This window comes from Gambusia affinis, linkage group LG05, assembly GCF_019740435.1.
Source record: "Gambusia affinis linkage group LG05, SWU_Gaff_1.0, whole genome shotgun sequence".
In the NCBI taxonomy this organism is placed as follows: Eukaryota; Metazoa; Chordata; class Actinopteri; order Cyprinodontiformes; family Poeciliidae; genus Gambusia; species Gambusia affinis.
This window is the reverse complement of record NC_057872.1, coordinates 11,683,330-11,700,586: the sequence shown is the minus strand read 5'-3', so window position 1 is coordinate 11,700,586 and position 17,257 is coordinate 11,683,330. Positions and strand designations below refer to the sequence as shown.

Sequence of the window (17,257 nt, the reverse complement as noted above, 5' to 3'; positions counted from 1 at the left end):
TCTGTCTCTTGTCTGACGAACTAAATTTGTCGCATTGGTGACAGACATGACTGCCTTTTCTTCTAAGATGGCAAAAAAAAATTGTGAAACACTTGACTTTTTCTTCTTTATGTTGTATAATTTATACGTGCTTTGCAAGTATGTGTTTAAAAGTGATACATACGTATGTATACCATCATAGGTTTTTCAGTAGAACCAGAAAGGATAAAAAAGCAACTAAATTGAGGCAATGGAGAATCTGCCTCATAGTTCTAGAGAATGTTTTATTAAAAAGACTGGAGATGTTTTGAAACAAGAGCTCTTTAAATATTGGAACATCCTTATACCAGAAACTAGCCCAGGCCCTACTGGTCATGGAAGGTAGTGCTGGTCATAAAAACACCCAACATCTGGATTTGGTCTTTAGATGGAAATGATAGAAATCTCCATTCAGTCCAAGACAAGTGAGTCTGCACTCTTGTTTTGTTATTTGTAGTTGGAAATTGTGTTGGAGAAAGAAAAAAAAGATTTCTGGCTGGAATCATATTTCTAGTGCCCAGAAACATGAGTCAACAGTGTCCTAAAATCAATCTCAAACATACAAAATCACTGTCTGAAAGGTCTGACAGTAGAGCTTTAAACATTTCAATGAGCACCAGTCTTCAAATGAAACTACAACTTTGCTTCATTTTGTTGTATGACCTTTCTTCACTGTTAGACGGCCTTTTCCCACAGTCCAGACAAAAATAATACAATTTGTTTGTCTTAAAGAAAGAAGAGTCTGAGATGCGTTTTCTGTATTCATGAGATCTTTTTGTTGTATTTAAAGGTACCGTGAGAATGTTTTTGAGCAAATTATAACAACTGATATCCAAAATTGTTTTTATAGAGCGTCACATACTGACCTCCCTTTGCTTACATTCTTTACTGTTGTCTCATTCTCCCTCTGAAACTTTCAAGATCTTGTATGACAGTTTTATGACCCCAGTATTCATGAAATCTAAAAGCATAGCTTTGTTTGTTTTGAGGATGGAAAAGCAAAAACATTTCAATTGTGGAATCTCCCACTGAGTAACTTTTCTGGGTTCTTTTGAGGTCAGTGCTGAAGGATTGGTTTTTCTTCATGTGAGATGGAAAGGTTTATGTTGAAGTCTTTACTTTAAGTTGCTTCACATTGATTTTATGCGCCTGTCTTACTTTCTCAGAATCAATCACTCACCAGTTTTTAAATGTAACTGTTTCAAAAGGTTTCTGTGTGTATGAGGTGAAAATATATGGCGTTTATTGAGGATGGTTGTGTGTATGGTTAGAAAACCTCCCAAAACATGGAAGGACCTGTGAAGCGTATTAGAGGAGTGATAAAGGCTCCAAGGCACACAAACAAGCACACATTCTGCTTTTGGGATTTGGTTATTCATTATTGTTGCCCTTCATTTCAAGTGACAAGTACATTTCTATCGTTTTTACCATGTTTTCTGAGTGTTAATCATTCTGAAAAGTATTCCAACATAGCTCAGAAGCAACAAAACAAGCGTGATGGTAAATTATAGCTAACTTTTATTTATTCTGTTCAGAATACTCCAAGTCATTCTCACAAAATTGTTATATTCATCAGGCATGTAATTAAAGAGTCACAGTTCAACTGTATGTCGCTGCTCCTTTTTGTTGCCAATTTCCTAAAAACTTAGATATTATGCAGTCATAGCAATGGGATTATCAGTTTATTTGTATTCAAGGAGTACCTTCAGATTCCATGAAGTAGAAAACGAGCAATTTTTTTTTCCTCTTGACCCTGGCAAATCAAAACAACTGAAATACACAAACATTCAATGCGAATCCTAACAGTTAAAAGGCGTGGACACTAGTAATTAAAATTCAAAGCATGGCTAAACATGACAAAACACCAAATCCCCTTTTTCAGTTGGGGATGAATAATAAATATGCATGAGGAAGTATCAGGTTATAACATTACAACTTGAAATAGTTTTAGAGAAATCTGCATGAAAAAAACAAAGTTACATCGCTGTTTAATTTATACCAATCATAATTTTAGTGGTTTACATTTTTTGATCTTTTGTAGTTTCTGTTCACCAAGCACATTTTTCTCCTTGTTGTTGACTACTTCAAACACAGGTCAACTATTTTTTTCCACTTTCTTCATGTCAAAACACATGAATTTTATCGGGCAGGACTGTGTGCTCCAACTTGGACTGAAGCTAAAAGAGTCACCACTGTTTACTTAGTGTTACCACTAATATGTTTAATCTGTTCTCAGAGTGTAGTTCCTTCCTCAAACCCTCAAGCCAATGATTACAGTATTTCCCCTTCTTTGTACTCTTTTATGTACCACTGTGTAATCAACATTGTAAGTACCTAAGACTGAATAGGCTTTATTATTGTTCAGCTATTGCAATTTTTCTTTAATCAAAATTAGGACAGGGTTACTGACATGTCTAGATTAGTTTCTTTTGCCTGATTTACTGTGAGAGACATTTGTTTTAGACTCAAAAATGTACTCCATTTAGCAGTGCATGTAAATAGTGACGTGTTTAATAAGTGATCTACCTCTGATGACAATTTAAAGGAGAAACATCCCCTTGAGTAAGTGAATTGTTTATGTAAGTGATTTTCATCACTAGATAAAACAAATAATCCCTAAGCAAAATCTTGTTTTGCAGCATCCTCTCACTCAAAAAGGACATGTTCCTCAGAGAATACAAGAGCCACCTAATCTCCTTTACTCAATGTTCAGATGTTTAGGTTTCATTATCCACCTGTGAATTTCCTTGTGTGCCAGAATGCACCCCTGTTAAGGTTTGGAAGTCCCAGAGAGAAAGCTACATGATTGCATTGTAAAAGCCAGATGGATATAGTTTATTGGCCAGAAAAGCACCTTCAGCTGCTGTTGCTAACTGGGTTTGTAAAAGACAACTGTGCAGACTGCAGAGGATTGTAAAGTATTTTACCACATGCAAGGTTCTAACAGCTTGAATGCTTTTCTGGTATTTGGACAGTTTGATAAAATTGTCTTTAATTTGCTTCATTATTCTTCTTTTAATGCAAATTATAGTTTTTGTGTCCTTGTTTCTTCTTTTTAGCGTTACTTCCTCCATGCCTGTTTCACTTAGTGTTGAGGCTCCTTTTAAAGTAGCTAATTTGTAGAACTTTGATCTCGATTGATTTTACATTTGCCCTTGTAAACACGAAACCAAAGCTCTCCGTAATCCACTAGTTTTTGTGGCCAACTCTGAAAAGTTTCAGTATATTTGAATTTTACTTTGAGGCTAAAACAAAACACCCAAACCAACAGGGGAGATTTTTTTTTTCATTCATCTTTCAAGAAGCTTATTCAAAGGAAACCTCCAAAAGATCAGAGAATATTTCTTTATTCCTTAGTCCTGTTAAATCACTCCCCACAGCGATTGTTTTCCAAGGAACAAAAAAAGAAAAAATCTCTGGCTTGTTTATGTAGTTCATCATCAGTGATTGATAATAATCTACAAAGCTGAATAAGTGAGATCTGTGCATAGAAAGCCCAAATCCCGGTTCATTGTCCTGCCTTATTCTTAATCCCCTCTCCTTTTTAGTTTGTCAGTATAGCATAAATTACTCTATGTACTTGTATAATCATAAATGTATATGAAATATTGTTTCTTCCATTTTTTCCAAAACATTTGTAAGATATATTAGAGGTATTTTGATGGTCTCTCGGTCAGTTTACTGATTCGTCAAGTCACATGCTCGTGAAATCTGTAAAGAAACTATTTTGTTCCCACATACCTCCACATGTCAACTTATTTTTTTAGTGATTATTATATTCACCATTAAGAAACTGTGGAAATAACTACAAGAACTGGTAAACCCTACATCCAGTTTTTATAGATTAATGTTCTGACACCTACTTGGGGCAGTTGTTTCGTGACATATGACCGATTATGACCAATTACAGTCAAACTAGGGGTTGTAATAGAAATTAGTCTGTCAATTTCAACTAGAAATCTGATCTTATTGATTGGAGGTTTGTCATTTAAACATAACTAGATAGGATAAAGGGCAAATTATGATGTTAGTATGGTGGATTGATAGCACAATAATTCATAAACATGGCCGTAATTGGAAAACATGGACATAAATAGCTGTTGAGAGTTATTGTATAATGATTGAGATGAATTCATGTGGCATAGACCTTAAGACACTTAAAGCTTGATTGAGAACTTTTCCACCCAGCTGGATTTTAAGTGATTATAATCTAAAGATCCGTTCATGGATGGAAGTTTTTATTCTTGTCAAATACTTTGACCTTAAATGTTGCCTGTTTCATCATATAGTGGTGGTAAAAACCATAATACCTCATGTATTCTGAATGTTGCCATCTTTGTTATTTGGAGTTTTTCAGTTTTTCCAAGAAAATACATTGGATTTCAGGTTTTTGATAAATAGAACGGTGACGTGCGGTCAGGGGAGGCAGGTGAGGCAGTGCCTCACCAGCCATCATGGAAAGAAAGAAAATATATAATCATAAAGTAATTTAAATTGTTATATTCATCCGGTGGTTTGTACTAAAAAATATTTATTTTTCATGTAGCTTCACCAATTTTGATTTTTATTTGTTCAAAATCGCTGAATTTTCTTATTTTCCCATTCAAATGCTTGGAAGCGATGCCGGTGAGGCAGCAGCGAGCTCTGCCTCACCTTGGATTGCGCAACCCCTGGCTCTGCGCTGGCTGCTAAGCGGAGAGAGCATGTTGCTGTACGGCGTCAATAAAATGGTTTAAACAAATTTAATATGTGAATTTATTTCCAATAATTTAGCTTATGTATATAATGTACAGTGCTTTTTGTCACCAACTGTGTTTATGTAACGTGTTTCGTGTAATGAGCGATTATAAACGGCAGAGAAGAGGTTCGAGGTGAGGCAGGCAGTTCTCTTGCCTCATGGCAGGGGGCGGTCAAGATCCCAGACGTTCGTCTTGTTCACTCCTCAACTGCCGAGTAAGTGACAGCGAGCTAGGCTAAACGATTCGGGAAGCAAGTCAAGTGCAGCGATAGATTATAATAGAGATAGTGATTTTTTTCCTCTCGCTTATCCCGACTTTCGACATGGATGACTACATTACAACACTAAAAAAGTTTTCTCAAGTGAACTTTCAATCGAAGCAGGAGATAATATGTGTGTTTTGTGAGCTATAGTTTGTATATGTAAGGATGCAGAAGTGAAACATAACCTGTAAACTGCTGTCAATCTATGCATCTATTTGCAAATCTGATTCTGATGACGTCAGTGCCTCACCAGCTATGAACCTCACCGCACGTCACTGAAATAGAAAGTTTAAATAGACCTGAAGGGATGTTGTCTAACGTTTTGTCTGCTTCAGTTTAGAGTAAAAATATTTTAATGTTCAAATTATTTTTGTCTCAAAGTCATGAAAGTGGCAGAGTTTACTTACTTTCTTTGAAAGGATAATGGGATAAGATCTAACACAGAATGTCTTTGCAATAGTGTTTTATTTAAATGCGTTTTAATTTTTCTTCCTCTACTGACATGGTTGTTTTGTTCTATGAAAAAACAAGCTCCTTCTTAAAAAAAAATGCTTTACTCCTACCACGTTTTAGTTCCTTCACAGTAAAACAAGACATATTTTTAGCTTTTCACTCTGGCAATGTAACCCAGTCCAGTTCTAAAAATTTCTACAAAACTAGGAAAAAAAGACTTCTGGTAAACAAATGGCTGATTAGAATTCAAAGCTGCAGTTCTCTCATTATTCCCGTTATGATGAGGATTAATTATCAATTAAACTCATGATCCCACAAATATGCAATGGCTCTGCTGTGTATCATGGGATGTTATTCTCTCAATGGTGAAGTAAATAAGTGCCTTAGTGCACAAAGACTTTGATGTCATGTTTGGTATGCTGTGACTTGCTTCAACAGATGGAGTAAATAGAAAGCTAAATGCATACAACCAAATATGCATTGCTGCAAGGAAAGACAAACAGCAACGGAAACAAAAACCAATAAATATTATGCATTCATGTAAATCATTTGGAGTGTGATGGAGTTCGTGGGAGGCCAAATGATGACATAATCCACTTTAGTGAAAAAGAATTGCAGGCTTGGCCAAAGGGAGAAAAAGAAAAATGGACACTGAAAATGCAGTCATGAACTACAAATAGAGAAATGTAAGTAAAGAACTTAATATTTGATCAACTGATATCCAAGTTTTCATTTGACAATTCAAACAATCCATTTTTGACAACTTTTTATACAAACTCCAATAATTGCTACATAAAATTGTTACAGAAGTGAATTTCTGACCAAATATAATTTAAAGGTTTAAATATAGTTTAATTTTGAAAGATACTTAAAGTTACATTTGTTTCTAACAAACTGGGCCAACTGGTTATGAGACTTTTACTTTTAGTCTATTGTCTGTTTTAGGTCAATAGAAGATTCCTTAAAACACCTTGAAATCAAATGAATCGCATGACTATCATGTCAAATGAATATCAGACATGATTACAAGAAATGTGTGCAGTGATGATGTAAAATATATTTATGCCAATTTTCTTTTTCTGAATTCCATCTTTTCCACCTAAACCAAATTATTACAAGTGAAATGTTTCTGTAAGCATGTGGTTAATTAATGAAAATGCAATTATTCAATAGAAAAATTAATCAAGTTTGATATGGATAATAATGTATTCATTTTGTAAGCCTAAAAAAATTAATCAGTTGTCAAATAGCAATTTGGTCATTTAAAAAAGTAGCATTCGATAGACGAGTACCGTAGTTGTATAGTTGGAATTTTAAATTTTAATCTATCTATTTCACTTATAATAATGTTAAATATTTTAATATATTTTGAAACAGAGCCACACATCTTTGTCTGACAGGATCTTTGGTGACAGAATAGTTTACAGAAAAGGCAAACATATGCTGGTTCCCCTTATCTATATTCTGATGAGAGAAGTTGATTACACTTCTTACAACTCTTCTTTTTAAATCTACGTACCAAAACACACAGACAGTTGTTCTACTGCTTCATAAGCAAAACACTTTGAATGTCACCATTTGTACTGTCCAGTGTCACAGCAGCATGTTGCTCTAGGTCTCTTACTGCTGATGGTCTTAATTAGAGCCGAGCTCCACTTCCATGATGTCATATCAAGCAGGTAATTTAGCAGTTCAGGGGCATCGCTGCCCCCAGCATGTTTGTTGTAAAACTTCAGTGCATTTTCCAAGTTTTGTCTGCAAATCTGTTCATATGGTTTGTTTGATCAAATTTACATGCTACTTCATACCTGCTTTTGGCTACCAGGAGATGCTTATTTCCACTCCTGTTTGCTGTTACATTAAATGCCTCGCCCTCGTTTTCCAAACTGTTCTTTATTCTCCTGTAATCATAATGCCCCCCCTATTATGCTAGAGCTTTAGCGTCTCAATTGCAGAAACTCTATAGTTTAATGAATAGCCCTTCAGATATTATGGTTTGTCAAATACCATAAATACAAAATCTGTTAGGGATTTGATGAATTGCATAGCTTTTTATGCATGCTCATAAAACATCACTTCTGTTTAAAATGTAGCTTTTGAATGTATTGATCCTTGTAAATCATTTTTGAAGCTCTTACAACTTGTATGGAATGCCATCATTGTACAACTTAACCACAGTGTGGACAATCCATCAAAATCAAGACCAGTCTTCTGATGCAAACTGTTAAGTCAATTTTATTCAATTAGTTTTTGTTTTTGGGTGCAGCTCCTTGTAGTATTTATTCAAGTCTAATTCTCTACATTCCACAATGTGTTGTCGATCGTGCAGGGGGCTTTAATGTATAATTGCCTTCTGAGTTGCAATTCAATCAACATAATCAAGGATATTCCTCAATCCCAGCTCACTGTTTCTCACCCCTCACTGTGGTGAGGATTAGATATTACTAATTCCAGAGGATCTGCACATCAGTCATGCTTAGCTCTTCTTCCTTCAATGCATTTCTAATCATGTATAAAGCTTGTAAGCAATTCATAAAAACTTTTAAAAGTCACAGTCATTAAAGCTCAGCACGTCGTACTAAAACTATAATGAGAAAAAGGGTCAGTTGTGGAGTTTTGGATCTGTTAAAAGGGGACTGTTGTGTAATTATTTCTGGAAATTCATTCTAAACTTTAAAATGTGTCAGAGTATAGGCAGAATGAGCTCACCCAGTAAGTGAAACAAACCGTAAATCATGTCCATACCAATGAATATAGTGTCATGTCACAGAGATCGGTATCCGTGGGAGTCATGAGGATTAGGTCAGGGGTCGCATATCTCCGAGTTATGTATAGTCAAATTGCTGGGAGATTGAAACAGGTTGAGTGTTTCTGTCTATAGTTTAGTTGCCAAGCAATTTGTCAGGCTGCCAAAAAAGAAGACACAAGATTGCATTCAGTGATACAAAAAGAAGAGCACAAAGCAAACTTCAAACTACAGAGAATTGGGTATATCAGACCAAATTTTAATTGAAAAGTAACATTTTTATTTTATTTTATCCAGGTTAATTTCTGACTTAATTCAAAGAGATGTCTGTTCAAAGCGGTGCTTTACTGTAAAATTATTGTGGTGGATGGCATGCTTGGTGTGTGTACAGCTCTCTATATGCACAGAAAAATCCAACAACCCTCTCACATTTTCTCGTACTGTTGATGACATTTTTCTGTCCCACATTAAGGCTGAAACTTATTGTGGAGTTACTGAAACCTCCCACAAATAACAGGAAATGTCAAGGATTGTTAAAGAACATACCAGCACAGACACGATTTGCATGTTGGTGAGTGTTGACCATCTTTAATCCAAAGAAAATTGTGACATTAAAACACATGTGCCGTTGCTGTTATTCTATAAATCATTAAAGAAATGAGAAGGGAGGAACTGATGAGAGAAAGTTTTAAAAGATGAAAGAGGTTTGAACAACAGAGGAAACACCCAGAAAAAATAGTCACATGGAGGCAAAAGGATAAGTCTAGAAAGAGAGAAGAAAAGAGCAAGGATTATGAGTGTCTGCAAAAATGGAAAAACCTTGGGCTATATGTCAGAACCGTGACTTCTAAGGCTTTGACATATTGCCAAGGAAATGATCAGTCAGCACAGTTTTAGAGTACGGGGCTCATCACTGGCAGACTTTAAATGCAAATACTTTCTGCTAAGCCTACAGGACACTCTGTTCCTAACATTTTCAAGTGTGAGCTTCAGATATTTATAACCCAGGTGGTTTTGCACTGCAGCAGTGTTTTTCTAAAGTGCTGGGTTGAGTTTAAACTTTGCTTTTGTGATGCCTTTGACATGAGAAGAACATTTACATATTTCTTGTACAAAGGATAATAATATTGCGCCTCTATGCAATGTATGTTATACTGTGTGTATCTGCATTTTTAAACTGAATGATAATGGGCACTGTGTATTACTAAATGTCTTTATCACTTGTGTGAATTGAGCACTGCCTAGCTCCTCGTCGGAGATGCAGTTTCAAAGCTTTCAAGCTTACGCCTCACAAAGCAGTCCTCCCACGCAACTCCCTCACTCAGCTCCTTTAGACTAGTTAGCAGCAATTAGCAAACACCTGGTGGAACTGCGCTTCTGCTGAGCTCCTTAAAGAAGCTACTTCTCAGTAGAATGCTGTTTAAAAACTTTCAAGTGTTCAAGGAGAAGTGCTGTGATGACTTCCTGACAGAGCAGGAGTTTTTAAAGAGACAGAGTCTCTATTTCAGTGCGGTCAATTATGACGTTAAATTTCTTTTAAGTCATATTTGATATGTAGCATTTTTGATAGCATTTTTATAGCAACTGAAGGTAACATAGATACTTGATTGAGCTATACAATGGCACTATGTGGCAGGAAAACACATATTTTCCCTTTAAAACTTTCACTATGTCGTGACAGATTAACATGAGAAAGCGGATCTGTGAAAAAATGTAGTTCCTCTGGCTCCTCCCGGTCATCCTACTCAGTTGCGTATGCAGTACAGCTGTGTTAATGGTGGAAAAACGACTTTTGCCATCATTTGTGGATATGTTAACTAGTCTGCACATTCATTGCAGGCTCTGTTGTGGGGAAGGGGCTGTAGTGTAACAAAGAGCCAGGGGGAGGGTCTGAGCAGCACATACATGAGCAGGTTTGACAGTGCTAAGACCCTCCTCCTGACTCTGATTGGTTGTTTCTGGTCAAGCAGTGTATTTATGTGGGTTGCAGTAGAAATACAAGAAGGAGGCAGAGGAGCTTGATGTTTTCACAAATAGTTTGTATCATACAAACATCATCAAGACACAGTGATACCCTTAACAAATATGTAAATAACACATTTTAACCTGCAACAACTTTAAACATTTCATATCCCATTTCATTGTATTTACAGTGTTTGGATGTAGATGAAGCAAAGTTGTACATCATGAATAAACACTTTCTGTTGAATTCACTAGCATTCAGCGTGACAATGGAGTTTGGATAAAGATCAGAAGTATTACAATTTGTTACATTGTTTTATTTGGATTAATAATTTTGAAAAGAAACCTTTACTTTTAACTCAACACTTAGGTGATTTAGTAGAGTTTGTGGTTCTTTCAGCGGAGCTCTTTTCATCTCCATCTCTTCCTCCTTCCTTGGAGTCTACAACATTCTTTAATAGAAAATGTCCTTTTTATCATTATGTCCGATATGAAATAGCTAGATCGAGAGGCCTTGTAGTATTTGATTTTCTGATTTTCTGAATAGTCTATATTCTGTACACATTTGAATTGTTCAGCTTCTTTCTCTTTCTTATGTTTTTTTATTTTTTTTTATTTTTTTGCAAGGACTTGTGTTGAATAGTTCTTACTGACATCTCTAAGCACTAAAATGAAGTGGCTTAGGAACCTTGAAATTGTAATTAAAAGCAACATAAATCTTGAAAAACCAAACGTGTAAGAGCAAAGCTTTTATTGCCTTTGCAATCTTTGTGAATAGAGGCATGACGGAAGAAGTCTGCTTCTGTCAAATAAACCTGAGGACAATTCACAGCTTTTTGCATTGCCTGTGGGACAAAACTGTTAACACCTTGGTACAGCTATAGCTTTTAATTAGACATTCAGAAATATAGACGTGCTTAACATGGTTTAGTTATTTTGTGAATGTGTCAAACAAAATGCTTTTTTCCCCCCCACTTTTTACTGAAACCAATTTGATCTCAAGCAAAGAATTCTTATTTATCTGAATTTAATAAATATAAAAATAAAATGATTTTGGTTTACTTATGCAGGTTGCATCTCTCCTCATGCTTATTGAGAAAGGTGCCCCCACCCTACATGAGCCTGAACATAATCAAGCAGGTTTTCAAAATGAATGTGCGGATGGATAAAATGCTAGAAATAAAAAAGCCAATTATTAAGATTGCTAAAATGGTCTGTTAAGTTCATATTCACCCCTTCACCTCCAGGTAGTCACGCCTGTAGACTGTGTTTTTGGTAACAAACATAAAATCTATTTTTTTTTGTCTTTGTGTATTTGTAGGTAGGAGAGAGACAATTTGTGCTGGTGACAGAGGAGTCTTTTGATGCGCAGTACTATGTTTCCCACAACAAGTTCTACGAACAGGTAAGGAAGCGAATAATTGTGGAGATCAACTTTACTTTTGTAGGCTCAAAAAGCCTTCAAGACTTTCTAATAGCCTAATGTCTAAAATAATATCTAGTTTTCTGTGTCCTCAAACTCAAAGCCTGAGCGGAGTAAATTTGATCACTTTCCCATTGTGTCAGGCATGACACTCTTCTGGTTTCCATGTGCATCCCAGAGTTTTATGATCATGTTCACTGTGCACTGACAGACACACAGGATATATTGTGAAAATCAACTCTTGTTGATGATTGTTCACAAATGTCTGGGAATTTATTTACTTTAAAAAAAAAAAAAAAAAGAGCATGTAACTTGGATCAAAACAGTATGAATTTGCGTTTAGAAACAAGATGTTGCTCTTTTTCTTTTTTTCCAAAATAATACAATGTACACAGTTTCTTTCCAACAGCAATAATTGATGAGAAATCACTTTATCCGTTCTTGTCATCTTTTTCTCTTGGTTTGAATGGAAAGCATAGAAACACACTGTTTTATTCCCCCCACTTGAGTCTTTAGTGTAAACTACATTCCTCTGAGCTGCTCCTGTTTAAGTTAGCAAAAGCTAATATGAATACGCTTGCATCAGGTTCAAGCGTCTACCATTGAACCTGACGCACAGAAACCATAATGCTGAAGTGAGCCAGGAAAGAAAATGGATAAAAAAACAGCCATTTGTTTTTTGTGATGCTCTTTATTTTTATGTGTGAGTGACAGCCTGTTGACATTGACATTAAAAACATAATACTACTATACACACAGCTATTGCTGCTCACATTGTACAGTAAAATGAACTAAATACATTTGAATTACAGGTTTTGTCTCTTGGTTGTGGAATTTAACCAACTCTTTCTCGTTTTCACACATAGTAAATTATATCCAAGGCTTCGCTTTGGCTGTCACATGTAGCACTCACAGCAGGTGTTGGAGGCTTAGCTTATATTCACCAAAGTAGTTTAGCTAAAATATCGGACATACTCACAAATACACACCAACACACCCTACGGTGTTCATGAGAGAATTTGGCAGCTGATAACAGCAATACTTTTTTTTTTTTTCTTTTTACTGTACTAACATTAAGGTCACCCCTAAAGACATACACATTTCATGCACACATGACACACACACGCACTGCAGTTGCAAGGCTTCAAAGACCTGCAGTCAACCTGTGAAAAATTCACTTTAAAACATCTTCAAATAAATCAATTTCCTCCTGCTTTAACCATCATCAGAAACATGTTTGAAGTTATGTTTTTTTATTAGCAGAGGGGGCATGGGACGGTAATAATTTTTTCCTCCCGTCTACTTCCCTCCCCTCCTCTTTCCTCCTCCTGCTTTGCACCTCCTTCTGCAGGCTATAAACCTAAGTTACAAGTGTTACTCGGTTCATACGTGTTGTTGGAGTGCACACGCTGGAGTCATCCAAGTGTGCATTTCCAGGCATATGTGTTGGTTGAAAGGAGATGTTGTTTGATGTTTTATTCTCAAAGCCCTCTTGTACTCTTAAATTACACTTTTACTTAAAAAAGTAACAGCTTTGTGAAAGACTATGAACCAGCATGTCACTGAATGTGTTCTCCTGAAGAATATGCCTGTACCCACAGGACACAAGGAGTTATAGTTGTAGGAATGCTATAAAGCCGTCACACTGTAGGGATTCTCTCGCTCTTTCAACATGTTTTTGTATTTACTGCAACTGTTACTGCAATTTCAACTATTCAAATATCAACACATTTACCTCTTTTTAGAACATGCTGGTTGTGCCTTCTGCTTTTTTTTTTTAAATATAACTTTATTACTGTTTAAGCTATTTACCAAAATAACATTTCCTAGAAATGATTTGCATAGACTTTTTGTTACTTGAAGCCACTTTGCTTTCCCACATTTTTAACTTGAAGGGGTGTCACAAGTCTCAGAATTGGGAAAATCCTACTTGCATCTTCTTGCATTTTGTATCATCATACCGTAATACAAAAATCAGCTGAGATTTGCCACGAGATTAAAGATGGATAATAACTTACAATTAGAGTCAGCTTTGTTTCAAAGGCTATGTTACATGTCCCAAAGGGAAATGAAATGTTTTCTACTGAGGCTATCCAAGACTCTCCAGAGGTTCATTATAGATGTTGATTTCTATAGGCAGGAATGATCTCCTGTAGCAGTCTGTAGTACAATGGCTGATAGAATCCTCTGTACGCTCTGCTGTTCCTTCACAGTCTTGAGAAGAGGTTGCTCCAGATTGTCCATTATGTTCTTTATTTTATTAAGCATCCTGCTTTGCACAGTCCTCTGGAGTACCTAATCAGCAGTCCCCAGAACAAAAGTATCTTCCTTATTTTTTTTGAAGGTTCTGAAGCTGCTACCCCAATGGAAGAAGACTCTTCACAACAAAGTTTTAGAAGATATGCTCCGTCTTGCACTGGAATATCTAAACTGATCTCCATTGTCCTTTTTTTTGCATACAGGTTCTTTGTCACTTCTCCTGTGAGTCACAGTTATACTCACACACACTGCTCTAATAGTACTAGCTGTGCTCTTCCACCACATCCACTCAAATGATGGAAATATTTTAATTTCCATCATTTGAACAGCTGACCTATGTACAATATTTAAATTATAGTTTCACAGGAATCCAGGTTTTCTTGTTCATTAACTTATTTTATTTTTATAAATATTGTTCTAAATGAATTTGATCATAACCCTTTAACTGCCGGTGCCCCGATTAACCCGTTGACCTACATGTGACAGTATTTGGGGTGACAGTTGAAGGGTTAAGGGTGAAATGATTGGTATTAGATAGAATATTGAATTAAATGTGAGAGAGATGATATGGTTAAGTGGTCAGAGTAAAGAAAGGGCCAAAGGATGGTCCACAGGTGAACTGTCATTAGAGGAAACGATGTACAAAGGTACAGCAAGGTTTGAGTATGATTAAGTAGCAAGGTTTTACTTTACACAATCAGATTACTTGTGTGTGGCAATTAAATTAGGTAGGTCATTTAACCCCTCTGTGTGCTCCTGTGTTTGCAGTTCAATGATAAAGTAGGAGTTGGGGTTTTAATAAAATTGGACATGCTCTTTCATCATTTAATCACCTTGTTATGGTCCAGGAATGACCCGCGCCCACCTGCACACACAGACATACACATTTTCACAGCTGTCCAGCCCACAGCCCTGCTGTTCCACCTCTCTACACACAGGCTGCTTGCTGGCTACTTGCATGCACATGCACGCTTCCTCATAGAGGTCAGAGTGTTGAGCAGCAGGTGTTTTGATTGGACAGGTCTGTGGCCGGCTGCGTGTCCATTTGGCCTGCGCTCCCTCACCTATCATATTCCGCCAGGCGGATAAAGAGCGACAGATTAACAGGGAGGCAGGCACAGTCCTGCCATCACACCAGTGACCATCTCCCCACCAGTTCATATGCTATTATCTTCCCAGTCAGTGACTTAGCCCGGGAGAATTGTGTAATGGTTAGACAGGCCACCAGATGATCTGAGTCAGCATGTTGCCACCCTGCTGATGTGAGACACTAAATTCCCAGTTAGTTCAGGACTGACAATTCTGGCCTCCGAAAAAGAGCAACATAAGATTTTACGAATAGACATTATAGATATTATCTTTAAAGCATTATAAACACTAAAATGTAAAGGAAGTGCTTGGTATAGTGTTAATTTTTATTACCTTTGTTTAAAGTATTTTATGAAAACTGTTGTTGATGAGCGCTTAAGACCCTTTTTTGTTTCCTATTTCTTTGGGCATAAATTGAGTTATGTTTACAAGAAATAAAGAGCTAAAACTGAAGTGATGAATATATTTCTCTGAAGTTTTCTCAGCTGCAGTTTTAAATCCTTTCAGTAATCACACAACACAAACCATCCAATTAGTGTTCACAAAGAAAGATTTACTCTGAAAACAAAACAGTAAATCAGTGCTATAATCATCTATTATATATCATTTCAGACTTGTCAGATCTGTGGTTTAAAAAGTGTTTTGAACAGGAAGGGATTTTCATACCATTTTTATTCACATAAGTCATTAAGAACAAATTTCAATTCACAGGCAGGCATAATTATAATTCTTTGTTTTCTCTTCCCTCCTGCTGTGATCAGCCAAGGTTTATAGTTGCCATGGTGAAATAATAGGACAAACTCAAATCCTTCTGGTTTATCATGCAGCTGTTGTCGTACTTTTTGACCTTGAGGACTTGTATAAATGGAACAGAACACAGTTTCTTCTTAGGGAGCCAGTGACAAAACTAAATAATAATGTGAAGAAAACAGCTTTGAGCAGCAGTTAATTGAAAATGTAATTGACAGATATGAACGAACATGCAGAGTGTGGATCACTGTGAAAATTATGTTTATGCAGGGCTGCTATTTGGGGGTAAATTAGAGCAAAAGGCTGCCTCGATCCCAAATCTGTGACTAAATGACTCATTACAAAATATTCCTGAAATATTTTACTTTTAAGCATTTCCTGAGATTGATATTATTGAGAATATTTTTTTTCTGTAGCTTGTGGTGGTTAGAGTTTTTTTTTTAATGGCAGCTGTTTCTTATTCGCAGGTGCTGGTACCAAAAAGGGCTGATTTCAAAGGAAAGATGATTGAAGTGGACATCTACGAGGCAGGGAAGCACTTTATGAAGGGGCGACCAGTAGAAGACAGCAAGCCTTTCACTCCCTCTATTGCCGTGCCTCTTCAGAAAGGAGAAGTCTCTGGTCTGTTGCAGGTACGCACTAGGATCCATACACAGATCCATATATTTTATTATATTGATTATTATTTTATTATTAAAAATCCCTCCTTCCCAAGTCCTTGCTAACGCACAATAAAATAAAGTCACACAAGAGCATACTTGAAAAAAACTAAAAAGATTTTATTTATGAAGTGGTCAGCCATACTCCGCTGTTGGAGAGGTTGTCATTCAATTTGACAGATCAGTAGTTGGAATCTTCCCTTCTATATAGCTGCTTCTCCATTGTCGAGCCAGATCATGTCTGGTTCGATCCAGGCCCAGTTTGAAGCGTCTCCATTACTAACCCTGTTCCTCATTAATGGAGGCATGAATATGGGCAGGAATGAGCGCGCAGCAGCGGTGGTCAATGCACCGATGATGTTTGCAGCGACACTCAGTGACAGAGAACCTTGAGGTTGTGGTTTTGATGGACTCAAGCAAACTCACATATTTTATTTTATCCATCCATTCATTTTCTGTTCACTTTTGTCCCTAATTGGGTCGGGAGGGTTGCTGGTGTCTATCTCCAGCTATGTTCCGGGCAAGAGGCGGGGTTCACCCTGGACAGGTCACCAGTCTGTCACAGGGCAACACAGAGACATACAGGACACACAACCATTCACACACACTCACACCTAGGGAGAATTTAGAGAGCCCAATTAACCTGACAGTCATGTTTTTGGACTGTGGGAGGAAGCCGGAGAACCCGGAGAGAACCCACCATGCACAGGGAGAACATGCAAACTCCATGCAGAAAGGGCCGGGAATCGAACCCAAGACCTTCTTGCTGCAAGGCAACAGCTCTACCAGTCAACAAAAATTACACCAATGTAAAAAAAAAGTACAAAGAATACAATATGCCTCACACCGAACTAATGGTATGAACTTCTAGTGTTCCACACTAGCTGACGCAAAACT

At 36.7% G+C, this 17,257-nt stretch overlaps 1 protein-coding gene across 1 annotated transcript in view; it reads left to right on the top strand.

Annotated features, from left to right (window-relative positions):
* Nucleotides 1-17,257, top strand: part of cdkal1 (CDK5 regulatory subunit associated protein 1-like 1) — a 186,802-nt gene that overhangs the window by 153,036 nt on the left and 16,509 nt on the right. The window contains exons 13-14 of the mRNA XM_044117411.1: nt 11,502-11,585; nt 16,169-16,333. Of these exons, the coding sequence (XP_043973346.1) occupies nt 11,502-11,585; nt 16,169-16,333 (249 nt within the window). The remainder of the gene's footprint in view (nt 1-11,501; nt 11,586-16,168; nt 16,334-17,257) is intronic.